Source organism: Piliocolobus tephrosceles, chromosome 19 (assembly GCF_002776525.5).
Source record: "Piliocolobus tephrosceles isolate RC106 chromosome 19, ASM277652v3, whole genome shotgun sequence".
NCBI lineage: Eukaryota > Metazoa > Chordata > Mammalia > Primates > Cercopithecidae > Piliocolobus > Piliocolobus tephrosceles.
In genome coordinates this window covers 44,645,081-44,661,233 of record NC_045452.1, presented here as the reverse complement: position 1 = coordinate 44,661,233, position 16,153 = coordinate 44,645,081, and the positions used below count along the sequence as shown (strand labels likewise).

Sequence of the window (16,153 nt, the reverse complement as noted above, 5' to 3'; positions counted from 1 at the left end):
CATCACCGTTCACCACAACAAGGCTTATATTTACATACTTATTTTACTTTTCAAAATTCATTCACATGCATGGTTTCATTAGATCTCATCTACTTGATAAGGCTGGCAGATCTGACATCATTAGCCTCATTTTATCTGTACGGAAACTGAGTTCTAGAGAAGCGAAGTGATGTGTGAAAGGACACCGGAGTGGTTGATAATCAAACCCAGACTAGAGTTTGGTTCTTCTGACTCCAAAATTAATGCTTTTTTTCTTTAAAAAATTATTATTATTATTTTTTGAGACAAGGTCTCACTCTGTCACCCAAGCTCGAGTGCAGTGGCATGATCACAGCTTACTGCAACCTCAACTTCCCAAGCTCAAACAATCCTCCCACCTCAGTCTCTCAAGTACCTGGGACCACAGGCACACGCCCGGGTGCGGTGGATCATGCCTGTCATCCCAGCACTTTGGGAGGCCAAGACGGGTGGATCACGAGGTCAGGAGATCGAGACCAGACTGGCCAAAATGGTGAAACCTTGTCTCTACTAAAAGTACAAAACAATTAGCCAGGCGTGGTGGCACATGCCTGTAAGTCCCAGCTACTCAGGAGGCTGAGGTAGGAGAATTGCTTGAATCCAGGAGGCAGAGGTTGCAGTGAGCTGAGATTGTGCCATTGCACTCCAGCCTGGCAACAAGAGCAAAACTCCGTCTCAAAAAAACGGAGTCTGTCTAGGTTGCCCAGGCTGGACTCAATCTTCTAGGCTCAAAGGATCCTACTGCCTCAGGGTCCCTAAACACTGGGATTACAGGCATGAGCCACCACACCCAGCGCCAGTGCTTTTTTTTTTTGACGTACCTAATTCTTTCAATGAAAATGAAGAATTTCCAACTTCTGATATTAACAACTTTGGTCCTATATTCAAGCCAGAGTCTTTCAAATAAAATAGCCTTTTAAAACCATCTGTCCCCAAACCCTAGATGTCCCAAGTGAGGAACTAGCCGCTCAGTTTATGTGACTCCCCAGAAGTTGAATTTTAACCCAGGACATTCGACTCCAAGTTCACTCTTCTTTCCATGACAAGGAGCCACCTCTTTGTATGCCCCCAGGAGTCTCTGGATTCCTCCAAGAACAGTGGAACAGTGCTCCTCCCCAGAGCACAGGCTTTGCCAGTGAAGATTGAATTTGGCTAGAAACCACTGCCCTGCTCTCTCTTCTCAAAGCACCTGGAAGTCTGAGGAGGAAATGGGTGGCTGACTCTGGTCGCAAACTAGCAGCCAGAAGCACCCCTGGTCAGTGATGCACCCCCAGACCCACTCAAGGGCTCCAAGTAAACCCAAAACTGCTCCCCTGCAAGAAGTCTGGGGTCGTCCTGGGGAAGGCCTCCTGGCCTTGACTCTCAGGGGGTCTCTGGGGTTGCGGTTTGGGGCCCGCTGCTCCCGCCCTTTGCCCCCAGGGGGGCCTGGCAGGGCTGCAGCACAGCCCTGTTGCTGATGGTCAGTGAGGAGCACTTGGCGACCTTGCCCTGGAGGCCTTTCATTTTGAGTTCAGAGGTCAGATTTGAGTAATAAACATCTTCTAAGGACTTGTCATTCTTTCTGAGAATGTTGCTGGCCAGCCGGAAGACGAAAATCACCGCGTAGATGCCGATGATGGTGAGGATATACCAGGCGGCGCTAGTTCCATCTGGCACCTTCAGGGCCCTGGTGGAGTTGATGTCATTCCTCCCCTCCGTGTGGTCATCCAGTAGGAGCCTCAGGAGGGTGCTGGCCTGGGTCTGGTTGGAGGCTTCATGGGGAGTCCACGTGGCCCCTGAGAAACAGAGAGGTCCAGATGAGACCCAGCGTCCTGGGCTGAGGGCTGCCTGGCCACACCAAGGAGAATGGAGCCCTCGTATCCACGAAAATGTGGCGCTGCTCAAAGAGGCATTCTCTGAGGCATGAGCAGGAGTGTAACGACAGGTATGTCAATATATTTTTAAATATCAAAAGAGTCCAAAACACTATGTTTTTGTTGTTGTTGTTTTGTTGTTTGTTTTGCTTTCTGTTTTTTGCTAGAGAGACAGAGTCTCGCTCTGTCACTCAGGCTGGAGTGCAGTGGCATGATCATAGCTCACTACAGCCTCGAACTCCTGGGCTCAATCGATCCTCCTGCCTCAGCCTCACAAATAGCTGGAACCAGAGACATGCAGCACCATGCCAGGCTATTTTTTTCTTTTTTCTCTTTTTTTAAATTTTTTGTAGAAATGAGGTCTCACCATGTTGACCAGGCTGGTTTTGAATTCCTGGTCTCAAGAGCTCTTCTCACCTTAGCCTCCCAAGCACTGGGATTACAGGCATGAGCCACTGCGCCCAGAAAAACACTAAGTTCTTGAATAGGAGACACAACATCATAAAGATGGCAGTTATCTCCCAAATAATTTATACCACAAACATAATTACAATGCAAACAACAACAGGATTTATTTGTGAAATCAATACACTATTTGTTTAGAAAAATCAACTGTTGGCCAGGGTGGTGTCTCATGCCTGTAATCCCAGCTCTTTGGGAGGCTAAGGTGGGAAGATTTCTTGAGCCCAGGAGGTTGAGACCAGCCTGGCCAACGTGACAAGACCCTGTTTCTACAAGAAATAAAAAAAATTAGCCATGTGTGGTGTGCAAGCCTGTGGTCCCAACTACTCAGGAGGCTGAGGCTGGAGGATCGCTTGAGCTCAGGAGGTTGAGGCTGCAGTAAGCTGTGTTCACACCATTACATTCCAGCATGGGACCCTATTTTTAAAAAAACCAAAAAAACAGAAAAAGAAAGAAAGAAAAAGAAAAAGAAAAATCAACTGTCAAGGCTAATTAGAAAAAAAAAATCTGAATAAAAAGAATGATTAATGAATTAGCCTAGCCACAAATTTTAAATCAGCCAGCCAGCAAAACTAATTTACATTTTTTTCAATGAATGAATGTTTTATATGCACACAGCCCAGCTGGGACTTGCTGGGCTTTGCAGAGTGTGTGGGTTGGGTGTTCTTCAGAACCAGGTACAACTCTCCCTATAAAACTACAACAGCACTGGGCACGGTGGCTCACACCTGTAATCCCACCACTTTGGGAGGCTGAGGCAGGCAGATCACCTGAGGTCAGGAGTTTGAGACCAGCCTGGCCAAAATGGTGAAACCCCGTCTCTACTAAAAATACAAAAATTAACTGGGCGTGGTGCCACACGCCTGTAGTTCCAACTACTAGGGAGTTTGAGGCAGGAGAATCGCTTGAATCCAGAAGGCGGAGGTTGCAGTGAGCCAAGATTGGGCCACTGCACTCCAGCCTGGGCAACAGAGCAAGACTCTGTCTTAAAAATAAAAAATAAATAAAATAAAACTATGACAGCTAAAATAGTGTGATGCTGAAAACACAGGCAAGCAGACCAATGAAACAGAGTAAAAACAGCATCAATAGCTAGGAATTAGAATTTGATAGCTAGCTAATAAAGGAGCATTTCTGATCGGTGGGAAAAGATGGATTATTCAATATGTAGCATTGCGGAAAATAGCATTAGATCCACATCTCTCCACCATATGACCAGATAAATCGGTCCAAATTAAAAAAAAAAGCCCAGATAAATCAAATATTTTAACATAAAAAGTGAAGCAATTTATAGTACTAGAGTACAGCATGGCAGATTTTTTCTTTATCATCTCACAGTGGAATATTCTTTTAAGCATAACAAAAATTCAGAAGAAAAAAAGAAGAACTATAAATCAAATTCAACGACATAAAAAATTTAAGCTATTTCATACCATAAAACCAAGAGGCAGATGACAGAGTGCAATTTATATCACTGATTTTCTAAATAGCCTTCAGTTCTGTAAGAAAAAGTTTAAAACTGGGGTAGAAAAATGTGCAAAAGATATAGACAAATAGTTCACAGGGAAAAAATGAACATTCAACATAAGAAGAGCTTCTCAATATCACTCATGTAAGAAAAATGCAAATAAAGATAATAACTAGAAAGCATTTTGTCACCTATTGGATTTGCAAATTCATGATGTTTCAGAATAAACTAACAAAAACAATTGGCTTTTTTTGTTCTTTTGTCCAGCTTAGAAGAAAGGTGTGTGTCTAAATTGGGAGCAAAGGTGGCAATGACGTGGACTTCACTCCAAAAGAAAAAAACCTTGTAAAAGAAACAAGTGCCTCTGCATTTCAAGGGGTCAGGATTGGCATTTTTAAAATGTCAACAAATAAATGTTCATATCCATACTTGACATTTTTTCCAAGGAGAATTTTAATTGTATAATTGCTGGTAAATTCATACAACCAACATGGAGGGCACACGGACAAGATCTAGGAGCATTACAAACGCACTTACCTTTGACTCAGCAATTCTATCTCTAGGAATCTATCCTAAAGATGCTCCAGAACATCTAGAAACAATAGATGCTGAAGGTTAGTCATCGCAGTCCTGCTTGTGATGATGAATGCTTGGCAGCAGCTTAAATAGCACCAACTGAGAAATGGTGAAATGCATTTGGAAACTCCATGCAGTGGAATACTATGCAGTCATAAAAAATAGTAAGGGGTTTTTTACGGTACTGAACGTTAATAAGTGAAAAAATAATCTAATGGTGATATGCTGTGCAACACCACTTGTAAAAAAAGGGGGAGGCTATATGTTATTTGCTTGTAGTTTTTATGTGTATAGAACATCTCTGGAAGAATGCATAAGAAATTAGTATCATCAATTGCCTCTGGGGGAGAGACCTGGGGGAAGAAGATATATTTTTCACGGTATGCCCTTTTGTACACTTAGTACTGTGTGTACTTATTTTTGAAAACAAAGAGTGTACAAGTTGGTACTTTTCTGGTCTCCCTGGTGAAGTGCCGCTGGGTAAAGATGTTGTGTGCCCTTGTAAGACCAGAAGATTAAGATCTCAATTGCTGTTTAATTCAAAACTATTTTCTCTACTTGGAGAGTCAGTGGAGAAAATGAAACAATGAAAACCAGAGACGTAGGGTGCAATCCTGTGAGACGTTTCCCAGTGGGGCTTTACTGGCTCAAACCCCCATTTCTTGCTCTGTGTGAACACAAATGTATTTTAAAACATGTCATAGGATCAATCTTGTAGCCCACAGGGTAGACCAAAGGTGCTCCAAAATGCTTTCCATTTGACAGTTGTATATTTGTTGCTAATTCATTTTGCTAATGCAAGACTCAGAGAGGCCAGTATTTTTTATTGTAGTTAGTTTCCAGAATGAGTGATTGGGCTTATTACTGTTAGATGAAGGAATAAACTATTTAAAAATTACTTTTCAAACTACATGTGACAAAGCCCAGGACAAATGAACAGATTTAATTACATAAAATTAGTCACTCACAAGAAACACCACCACAAGAATAAATTTTACGCCATTGTTTGGTGGAATGGTTTGAGACATTAAAGTAAGGAAGGTGAAAAATTCCCGTAATTATTACAACAAACAAACAGCAAATCAACCCAGCAAGAACACAATATCCTTATATTAGGGCAAGAGAACTTTTTGAAACTCAGAACACATGTACAAACTCATAGAACTTTCTGGAAATTGTCATAGAACGATGCAATATATTCAAATACAAATAAAATATTCCCAACTAAGGACGACATATAAAATATTAAATTATTTAAAAACCAGTTCATTTTCTATATGAAAGAAACTCACTATATTAATTATTGCAATACATTACATTTTACCTTTTTTACAAAGGTAAAAGTAAGTTAGGTTGTATTTTAATGGACAAACATATCCTGTAGAAGAGAGAAACTTTTTCCTCCGTGTCATTTTGTACTTGTAATTTAATGATGTTAAATACGTAAGTAAATCTCAAACTGCCCAACCTTGCATTGTAGCTGAGTACTCACATTCCATGGGGTGGTCTTGTCCTTGAGTCTTGGAGGGGCAAGTTCAAGCGGCTGCCATGCACAGAAAGGGAAGATGATGAAAGGAAAACTCCTTCTCCTAGGGAGGGATCAGTCCTACTGCAGTTGGGCTGCACTGAGTTTCCAGAGCGGGAAGTAATATGATCTTCCAACAATCTTACGGCAGCACCAAACAGAAATTTAGTAAGTGGATGACTTTGCTCTCATGCAATTAATCAGAAGATCCGATTTGCTGTATCTTCTGTTGCATCAGAACAGAAAGCACTTCCCAGCTTTGACTTGTTAAGGAGTTCTAAATCAAAACAATTTTTTAAAACATGCTGCTATTAAGGAATCTCCAGCTCTCCCAGGTCCCATCATGAGCTGAGGTGGCCAGAAGCTCTCCCTGAGGCTGGCTCTCAGCTTAGAGCTTGGATGGCTATTGAATTCCCCTGCGTTCTGCACCTGTTGCAGGTGTGGCAGATGGCCAGGTGTGGCAGAGATCTGTCATCATAGGGCCAGGAAACTCCATGGTCAAGAGTCACCAGCTTCCTCTGGACAGTCTCCCAGATGAGGAAACCCAAACAGGAAGGGAGTGACACCCCCAGGGTGGCACACCTGAGGGGCCTCGGGCTTTCCCGGCTTTCCCTGAGGGGTCAGTGGGCAGTGGGCTCCCGCGCCAGGTGGTGAGAAATGGCTCTTCTCTTTCCCAGAGTCACAGACTGCATTGGAGTTGAGGTAGGCTTAACTGGAAGGTGCTAGAGTAAGTGTTTGGGTGTAAAGTTTCCCTAGGAGCGGGAAGGAAAAGTTGGAAGACTGGCAAGTCCAATTATCCAGCCATTGTTTCCAGCTCCATTTCTTCCTAATCCTCACTCTAGTATCCAGCCTGCCACATTTGTGATGGTTGCTGGTTTTTAAGATACAATTTGATGAAATTTCCATCAATGGGGTACTGGGTAAGTAAGTTATAAAATAAGCCATATGATCCAGCAATTCCACTCCTGGGTATCTTCCCAGGAGAAATAAAAACATAAGTTCACACAAAAATTTGAACACATATGTTCAAAGCAGCACTATCTGTAATAGCAAAAAATGGAAACAACCCAAATGTCCATCAACTGACGAATGAATAAATGAAATGTGGTTTATCCATACGACGGAATGTTATTCAGCAATAAACAGGAACGAAGTACTGATATATACTATAACATGGATGAACCTTGCAAACGTTGAGCTAAATAAAAGAAGTCAGTCACAAAGGATTATATATTATAGGATTTCATTTATATGAAATGCCAAGAATAGGCAAATTTACAAAGATAGAAAGTAGATTAGTGGCTGACTAGCGGGAGGGATTGGGGGTGATAACTAAGGGTATATAGCATTTTTGGAGGGGTAATAAAACTATTCTAAAATTGTGGTGCTGGCTGTATACAATCTGTGAATATACAAAGAAATTGAATGTATACTTTAAATGGATGTATTTTATGGTATATGAATTATATTTCAATAAAACTGTTAAGAAATAATATACATATATGATGGAGTATTACACAGCTGTGAAAAAGAATGAGGAAGTTATTTATGTACTGATGTATAAAGCTCTCTAAGGTGTGTTGTTAAATGAAAAAGGTAAAGAAGAGAGCATGTTACTATGTATCAAAAGATTGTGAGGCAGCATATATATATATATACACACACACACACACAGACACAAACACACACACACACACACACACACATATATATATATATATCTGATTTTGTCGTTGTCAGCATTTAAAACACCAGCGGAATGTCCAAGAAATTAAGAAGAGGAGTTACCTAGTGGAGGAAAGGACCAGGTAGATATATGGCAGGTGTAGGAGGGAAGGCTCTCACTAAATATTTTTATGCTTTAAATATTTTTAACCATATGTGTATTACCTATTCAATAATAAATGCACCCATTTGTTAGATGTCTTTGTTGAAGTTTCATTTGGCTCCTGCTGTCTCTCGCTATGGGATGGACCGTGGCATTCCCCCTCTGCCACACAGACAAGGGGTTTGGACCCTGCCGGTGAGGTGGGAGGTGAGAGCACCTGACCCGCGATAATAAAGGGCAGGTGGCAGGGACAAGGTCTGGGAGTCCGGGCTCTGGCCCCAGCCACAACCTTGCTGCATGACCCTGGGCCAGCCCCCTCATCTTTGTGAGCCTCAGTTTTCTCATCTGCAAGGTAAATGTGGTGAAGGATGAGCAGGGTCTTATGTCCTTGGTCCCGAGAAGGCAGGGGAGAAGCCTGGCGCTCCGTGTGGGAAAAGCCACTCTCTGGGGAGGTATCTGAGTAGACGGGGGAGAGCGCACCAGGCAGCCAATGTGCCAGAGATGGAGGCTTTGGAGAGCGTGTCATTTGTGAAGTGAACAGATTTAACATTCCGCTCAGGAGGACGTCGGCATGAGATGTGGGGAATCATAAGCTCCAAAACAATCGTGAGACAGAAGGAAAGACGGCCTTTTGTGGAGCAGCCATTCTGCTCCATGGAGAGTCCTGTTTAGTCGGCGTGTGGAGGGGCACTGACGTTAGTGAATAGATCTGTGTCGAGTGCTTCCCACACCTCCCGGAATCCTGCGAGGCAGGAGTATTATCCCCATTTAAAGAGAGGACCCTCAGGCTCAGGGAAGTGGCTGGCCCAATGTCCCATAGCTCAAAGGTGCAGAGGTGGGTCATCCAGACCAAAGTCATTCTCCTTCCATACCCTGAATGGTCACCTTCACACCAGACCCAGGATCCTGTGTGGTGAACTGGTGACCTTCACGCCGGACCTGGGATCCTGTGTGGTCAACTGTCTCAATCACTTCCCCAAAGGCTGAATCATAAACTCTCACTGCCAAGGCACATCCACGACCTTAAGCTCTCCCTGTTGGGCAAAATCAACATCTGATGTTAAAAGGCAGATTAGTGGGTACTTCTTTTCAGGGGAGGGTAAATGATGATGGCATGAGGGGGACTCTGGGTGCCGGTCACATTCTGTTTTACAGGTTTGTTCAATTTGAGACACTTCGTGGAGATATAGCCTTGTGATCAGGCACGTTTTTGTATGCATTGTCTGCTTCACTATAAACCTCTCCCTGTTGTCTTGTTTGTTTGTTTGTTTTTCTCTCTCCTTCTTTTTTCTTTTCTTTTCTTTTCTTGCTCAGTCACCCAGGCTGGAGTGCAGTGGCGTGATCTCGACTCACTGCAGCCTCCACCTCCCAGGTTCAAGCGATTCTCCTGTCTCAGCCTCCTGAGTAGCTGGGATTACAGGGGAGCGCCACCACACCCGGCTTCCCTGTTGTTTCTTTAATGTAGAAAGCCCTGATGGATGGTGGGAAAACAAAGTTGAAGGTATTCATGGAAAAATACAAATACTATTTTTAAAGAATTCTATATCTGGCCACATGGTGCCATCACAGGAAGAGTGTCGCCGTCCCTTGGTGGGGAGTTGTTGGGATCACCGTCAGGGTAGGGCCCTGCAGCTGCCTGCTTCCCTCTGCTGTGTGGGTGACGCCCGCCTCCTGTCGTTCCCCAGTGCTTACATAACAGTGAAATGGAACAACCTGTATCAGCACGAGGGCCAAGAATTTTCTTCTGACTTGTGGATATCTCCTTGCTTAGGCCTCTGGTTCAGTCTAGACAAATATTGCCCTGAACGCAACCAAGCAAAGCCACTCACCTGGTAAATATTTGTGTGAGCTACAGTTCTGGGAGAATGAATTCCAATATACTGCAGTACCCTTGACATCAAAGACCCAACTCTCCCAGAGGGCAATGGCAATTTTTGTCCACTGAGGAGCCAGTCAGCTTCGAAGAAAGGTGTCTAAATTGGGAGCAAAGGTGGCAATGATGTGGACTTGACTCCAAAAGAAATTTTAAAAAGAAAAGAAACAAATGCCTTTGCATTTCAGGGGGTCAGGATTGGCATTTTAAAAATGTCAACAAATAAATGTTCATATCCACATTTGACATTCTTTCCAAGGAGAATTTTCTAGAGGAGGCAGACCTCATCAGTCAGCTCCAATGCCCTGCAGTGCAAAAAGACATTAAAAATGACAGAGAAGGACCCCTGCGGAGAACAACTGAGTCTCTTCCTTGCCCTGCTTCTCCAGATAAAGGACCCCTGCATCCCCTCCCGGCTAAGAGCAGAGACTCCAGAGGCCTTTCCCTCTGCTGGAGGTTAAAGAGGCATCGCATATGTTTAAAATCTTTAATTTATATGTCACCTTTGTCCTTCCTTTTAACTTCATTTTTCTCTTCTCCAGCATTTAGGGACTCATCTTTGGGGAGGTTCAAAGGAAAGCTCACGGCCTTTAGAACTGGAAGAACCATGTTCCAGTCGGGACTTGATCATTTACTAATTGCGGGATTGCAGCCAAGTCACCTCATCCCTCTGCTGTTAAAAAAAAAAGGAATAACAAATGATGACATTTGTGGAATGAATCCCCAAGGTCAAGAGGGCAAATATTGTCACAGCTCATTTCTTCTCTCAGTTAATTACTTGCGTCCTTGGCTGCCTGGCTGGCAAGACAACCTATATTCGCCTCCCTCTTAAAGCCTCCTGGGTTGGCCAGGACTCCCAGCGGCTTTGTCCAGAATGAGGAGAGTGGTTGGCCTGGCCTCCTCAGCCTATCAGAGAGGACTAGCATCTGAGCACTCCTCTGCGCTGTTGCTTCTAGTTGCCACATGGGGCCACTGTTGAACACCGGCCTAGTGCAGTTGGCCAGAAAATGCTTCAGGGTCTTCTAAGACTTCAAGAATGTGCCCACAGGGAAGACATTAGCTCTAAACACTTGCCTCTACTAGTTTACATCACAGAACAGATAGACAAGACTACTCTGCTCCCTCGGCTCTCTCCTTTTCCTGGCTTCAGTCCTGGGGAGTTCAGAAGCTACAATTTGTTTTTTGTTTTTGTGTTTTTGTTTTTTTATCTTGATGGAGTCTTGTTCGGTTGCCCAATCTGGAGTTCAGTGGTATGAGCTTGGCTAACTGCAACCTCCATCTCCCAGGTTCAAGCGATTCTCCTGTCTCAGCCTCCTGAGTAGCTGGGACTACATCTCCCAGGTTCAAGCGGTTCTCCTGTCTCAGCCTCCCGAGTAGCTGGGACTACAGGTGCCTGCCACCACATCCAGCTAATTTTTGCATTTTTAGTAGAGTTGGGGTTTCACCATGTTGGCCAGGCTGATCTCGAACTCCTGACCTCAGGTGATCAGCCCATCTCAGCCTCCCAAAGTTCTGGGATTATAGACATAAGCCACCACACCCAGCCAGAAGCCACTGTTTACAAATCTGGTGGGTTTGGGGCATGGGTGTAGAAACAGAAGAGTCCCAGTGAAAGGAAGATGCCAGCTGAGCTGCCCACTCTCCCAGCTACAGTTCTCCTGCCCACAGCAGGTCCCAGCTGAGAGAGGGAAGAGTGCCAACCTTATATCAAATTCAGAATTTTGCTTATGACATGAGACTGCACATCTTAATTACTGAATTAAGAATGTATTTTCCAACCTCATATGACTATAGGGTCAGGGCAAGATCAAACTCCAGTATATGTGGGGCCTGCAGAAGAGATTTAAGGGAACAGTGGAGGCAGAAATAAAGCTGTGTGGTTATCAGATCCCATGAATCTTGTCTGTAAGGATGATAGTTACAGTTGGGATGCTCCAGAGTGCACAGCCACATCTCAACCAGAGTGAACAACAAGGGAGAGTTTACCAGTTCATGTGAGGAAGAGAGAGGAAGGGGAGGGCTAGCCAAGGGGCTTGATGCCGGGAGGAGGGTCCCCCAGGGTTCTCTGTCCCCCTCCTGTCTTCCATCTCTGCCTCTCTCTGCAGGTTGGCCTAATTCCCCCTGACTGCAGAGAAGCACACAAGCTGTGGCATTTGGTGCTCAGATTCACACCTCAACAGTTCCACCAGTAGAAGGTGGAGAGGCACTTTCCGGCCTGTTCAGCCAGGAAAATCCCAGGGCATGGCTCCGACCAGCCTGACTGTCAGGAACCTGCTGTGGGCAATCACTGTAGCATTAAGATGGGGGCTAGCGATGGAGCTGGTCTGCAGCACATGCTCAGCAAAAGACAAAAGTTGTCTGTTTTAGATCACTCCAGCTGCATCACAGAGTGTGGACTGAACAGGGACAGAACTGGAGGCAGAGAAACAAGTTAGGCAGCTGCAGGCATAATCCAGGCAGGAGATGACAGTGTTTGAAAGAAGGAGTGGGAGCAAGTCTGGAGAGAAGTCGATGGATCCAAGAGATTTTTAGAAGGTGGAATGTGCAGAACTTAATTAGTTGCTGCAGTGGATTGAATGGTGTCTCCATAAAAGATATGTCCAACTGGAACCTCAGCATATGACCTTATTTGGAATAAGGGGTCTTGCGGAGGTAAGTAAGGTGAGAATCTTGAGGTGAGATCATCCTGTATTACAGCGGACCTTGCATCCAATGGCAAGTGTCCTTACAAGAGACAGAAAAGGAAAAGACAGAGACACAGGGAAGAAGGCCATGTGAAGATGGAGGCAAGGATTGGAGTGATGCAGCCACAAGCCACAGACTGCCTGGAGCCACCAGAGGTTTGAGAGGCAAGAAAAGGTCCTCCCCTAGAGCCTTCACAGGGAGTAGCATCCTGCCAACACTTTGATTTTGGACTGGCCTCCAGAACTAACAGAGAATAGATATCTGTTGTTCTAAGCCACCAAGTTTGTGGTTATTTTGATGCAGGGCAGGCAAGCCCCCAGATTGGGTTGTAGCCTGAGAGGGTTCTTGGCTTCACCCAGGAAGGAATTCAAGGGCAAGCTGGTAGCATTAGACAGCAACTTTTATTGAAGCAGCAGTGGACAGTAGCAGCAGAGGTCCTGCTCTTTACAGAGCAGAGCTACCCCATAGGCAGTGTGCCCAGAGTAGCAGTCCTTAACCCAGAATTAAGGACTTCCGTGTTTGATTGCTTTCGTATGTGTATGTGTCAAATCCACATATCTGACTGTTAACGCTTTCTAGCATGCATAGCTCCCGTTCCGTCCATAGCTCCCGGCTGCCTCATTGGCGCCCTCTATTGAGAACCCTTGGCCTAGACACCCGGAGAATCCGTCTGTGGGGGCTCCTTGGCTGTGGCCCCATTGTTATGGCAGCTTCTCGCCACAGGGGGGCGGAGCATCCATGGGTACCGCGTAGCCTCGCGGTGCAAGAATCCCGCAGGTCCCAGAGTGACTTCGGATAGTGCTTCCAGAGCCTGTGGGTCTACACCAACAATGCCGCGGGGTGCTGAATCAGAGGGAGACGGAATCACTGAATTTCACAAGGCTTTGTGGGTTAAAGTCAGGACAATTTGCACACGCAGTTTACTTAGCTGTCTTACGTGAGCCAGCATGTTTCTTTTTTTCTTTTATTTTTTCTTCTAAAAACTATTATTTTTTAAATTATAATAATAATAGTAATTATATAATCATATAATATATAATTATATAATTATAATATAAATCTATTATTATTCTTATTATTTTACAAAGCTTGTGTTGAGAGCTTCAAGTTCTCCCACATCCTGTAAACACATGTGTACAAAGAAAATACACCTTCTGCCTCCTTTCCTCCATGACTCCACGAGGGTCTCCTGCCTCCCTTTGCCCTATCTGGTGGTGCGTTTTGCTGTGGACTGAGTGTGCTCCCTTGAGATTCCTGTGCTGAGATCCCAACCTCCAAGGTGATGGGATTAGGAGGTAGGGGCTGTGGGAGGTAATCAGGCCATGAGGGTGGAGCTTTCATGGATGGGAACAGAGCCCTTATAAAAGGGACCCCAGAGAGCTGCCTTGCCCTCTTCCACCATGTGAGGACACAGCAAGAAGATGGCCATCTATGAACCAGGGACTAGAGAGGGAGTCCTCACCAGATGCTGAATCTGCCGGCACCTTGATCTTGGACTTCCCGGTCCCCAGGACTGTGAGAAATAAATGTCTGTTGTTTATAAGCTGCTCAGTCTATGGTAGTTTGTTACAGCAGCTGGAATGGACTAAGGCACCTTTCTTTTCCTCCTTTCCTATTTCGCTTCTCATGCAGCATCAGCCTTTGAGTGCATGACCTCAGCTTCTCCATCAATTCATAAATTCCTGTCTGGGAGGGGTTCAGTCCTGCTAGCTCTTGAGGACTTGCTTAATAGCTAAAACTTTGGAGATTTCTCTCTTCTCTCTCTTTTAAAACCAAAGGTATTAGAAAGACAACGCTTTAAGGCAAAATAGGCAGAAAGCTTGGATCTGGTGTGTGTTCAGCAGTCAGCCTTAGGAGGTGTCTCTAAACTCTAAGGAACAGCCCATATGGTTTAGTTTACACTTCATCCCTAAATACATAATTCTGCTTCTCATTCCCTACTTAAGGGAGTCTATGTAAAGATTTGTAAGGCAATAGGCTGTGAAGCAGTGACCAGGTGGCAAGATCACCTTTTCCTTTGCTCCTGTGGCTGGTGGCTCGCTGCAGTCTGCAGCTCTGTGTTTTCTTAATGTTCCCAGTTAGGGTTCTTTGGTTTTTACACACATGTTTAATCAACTCTTCTTGTTACTTTCTCTGCTAGAATAAATGATGGAATTTCTGTTTCCCTCATTGGAGCCTGACTGATCAACTATAAAATAAGTGATGAGGCACGTTTGTGTCAGAGATCAGAATATGCAGCAAAAATTTCACTTGAGAAATGTCACAGTTGGGTTTCCGATAGTAGCTTTGATTTGGTGAAAGCAAATGATCCTGACCATGTGTTAAGAGCTTGATATGCCCAAGGCACTCTTCCAAACCCTTGGCCTACAACCACTGTAGGTATAGTAGGGATGTGGTGTCATTTTTCTTTCCAAATTCCTGTCACCCAAGCATGTGGCCTTATTTGGAGATGGGGTCATTGCAGATGTCATGAGGGTAAGGATGGAGATGAGATGATCTGGATTAGAGTTGGCATTAAATCTAATGGTGAATGTTTTATAAGAGACATGAAAGGGCATACAGACACACAGGAGAGGAGGCCACGTGAAGATGGCAGTGGAGGCAACAGTGATGCAGCCACAAGCCAAGGGATGCAAGGCGCCACCTGCAGTTGGGAGAGGCAGGAAGGATCCTCAGAAGGCATGGAGCCTAGGAGGGAGCCTAACCCTGCTAATACCTTGATTTTGGACTTCCAGCCTCCAGAACCACGAGAGGTTACATTTCTGTTGTTTTAAGCCACTGATTTTTGTGTTCATTGGTTATGGCAGCCATAGGAAATAAGATAATCACCCACTTAATTTTCCTAGGAAAGCTGTGTTTTGAAAGTCCTCTTGAAGCCTGGGTTCCTCTCTCTGTATCTCCCAGGTTTCTCTCAAAGCTTGTAGACTCTCCATTCCTCACATCAACTCAGGCCTTTCATTGCCAAGTGACCCTGAGCCCCACCTTCCCGGGTGCTGGGGGAGCCTTCCTGACCCGCTGGAAGTGGACCTACTCATCTCGCTGATGTGAAACTGCATAAGGGGGCCTGTGTCTGAAGATTGTCTGGTGTGAGGGGAGAGACACCACGTGGGGAGAGAGGAGTGAATGAGCAGGCTGGGGCATGAGGGGTCCATGACAAGAACCTGGACTTCCATTCTGTGGAAGCCTGAGACAAGCAGCAACTTCTCTCATTCCTTCTCTCTATGAGAACACAGGAACTGGGACACTCAGCTTACTACCCTAATTTGCTGAGCCTCGGAAGAAAAGCAGCTTAGATTTTTAATCCCATCCAAGATGGAGGCCCTCCTGCTCCCACTGCCTTGTTCTCACCCCCTTTTGTGATGTGCGAGGCCATCGGAAGGCGTGAATTGCTCCACTGATTCCCCTAATTGTCCCTTTCTCCCCACTCCTGGGGAGGCCCCAGCAGTGACCTCATCCACCCTCAGAGGCAGGTGCTGGAGGAGGAAAGGATGTGGGAGATCAAGCTGGCTGCAGAGGCCCAAGAGCCCAGATGGTGTCCTTCCAGCAAACTGGAGAGGCATTCCTCCTACCGGGCAGCCACTGCCCCACTCCAGGGCCCCTGGCTCAGCTAGGGAAGCGGGGCTGGGTTTCATCCCCTGCTCATCCCCTAAGGCCCAGTGCCGGACTCAGTGCAGAACCTGCCTAACCATCTCCAGCAGTGGCATAAGGCCTAAAATCAAAACCAATGTTATGTGCTGCCTTGACATGTGGTAAAATGTGAAGGACCTCAAGTGACCTAACTGCAAGCTCCCCTCCCACCTCTGCTCCCATAAATAAAGTCTCCCTGCTGGGCAACCCTTCTTATCCCAGGGACCAGACACCACCC

At 45.3% G+C, this 16,153-nt stretch overlaps 1 protein-coding gene across 1 annotated transcript; it reads right to left on the bottom strand.

Annotated features, from left to right (window-relative positions):
* Positions 1 to 876: 876 nt before the first annotated feature.
* Positions 877 to 15,661, bottom strand: SMIM34A (small integral membrane protein 34A). The gene is made up of 4 exons (XM_031934604.1): positions 15,637 to 15,661; positions 12,946 to 13,131; positions 8,603 to 8,731; positions 877 to 1,793 (listed from the first exon to the last, which is right to left on the bottom strand). The coding sequence occupies exons 1-4, from the start codon at positions 15,659 to 15,661 to the stop codon at positions 1,381 to 1,383; spliced, it is 753 nt and encodes a 250-aa protein (XP_031790464.1). The 3' UTR covers positions 877 to 1,380.
* Between the last annotated feature and the right edge of the window lie 492 nt (positions 15,662 to 16,153).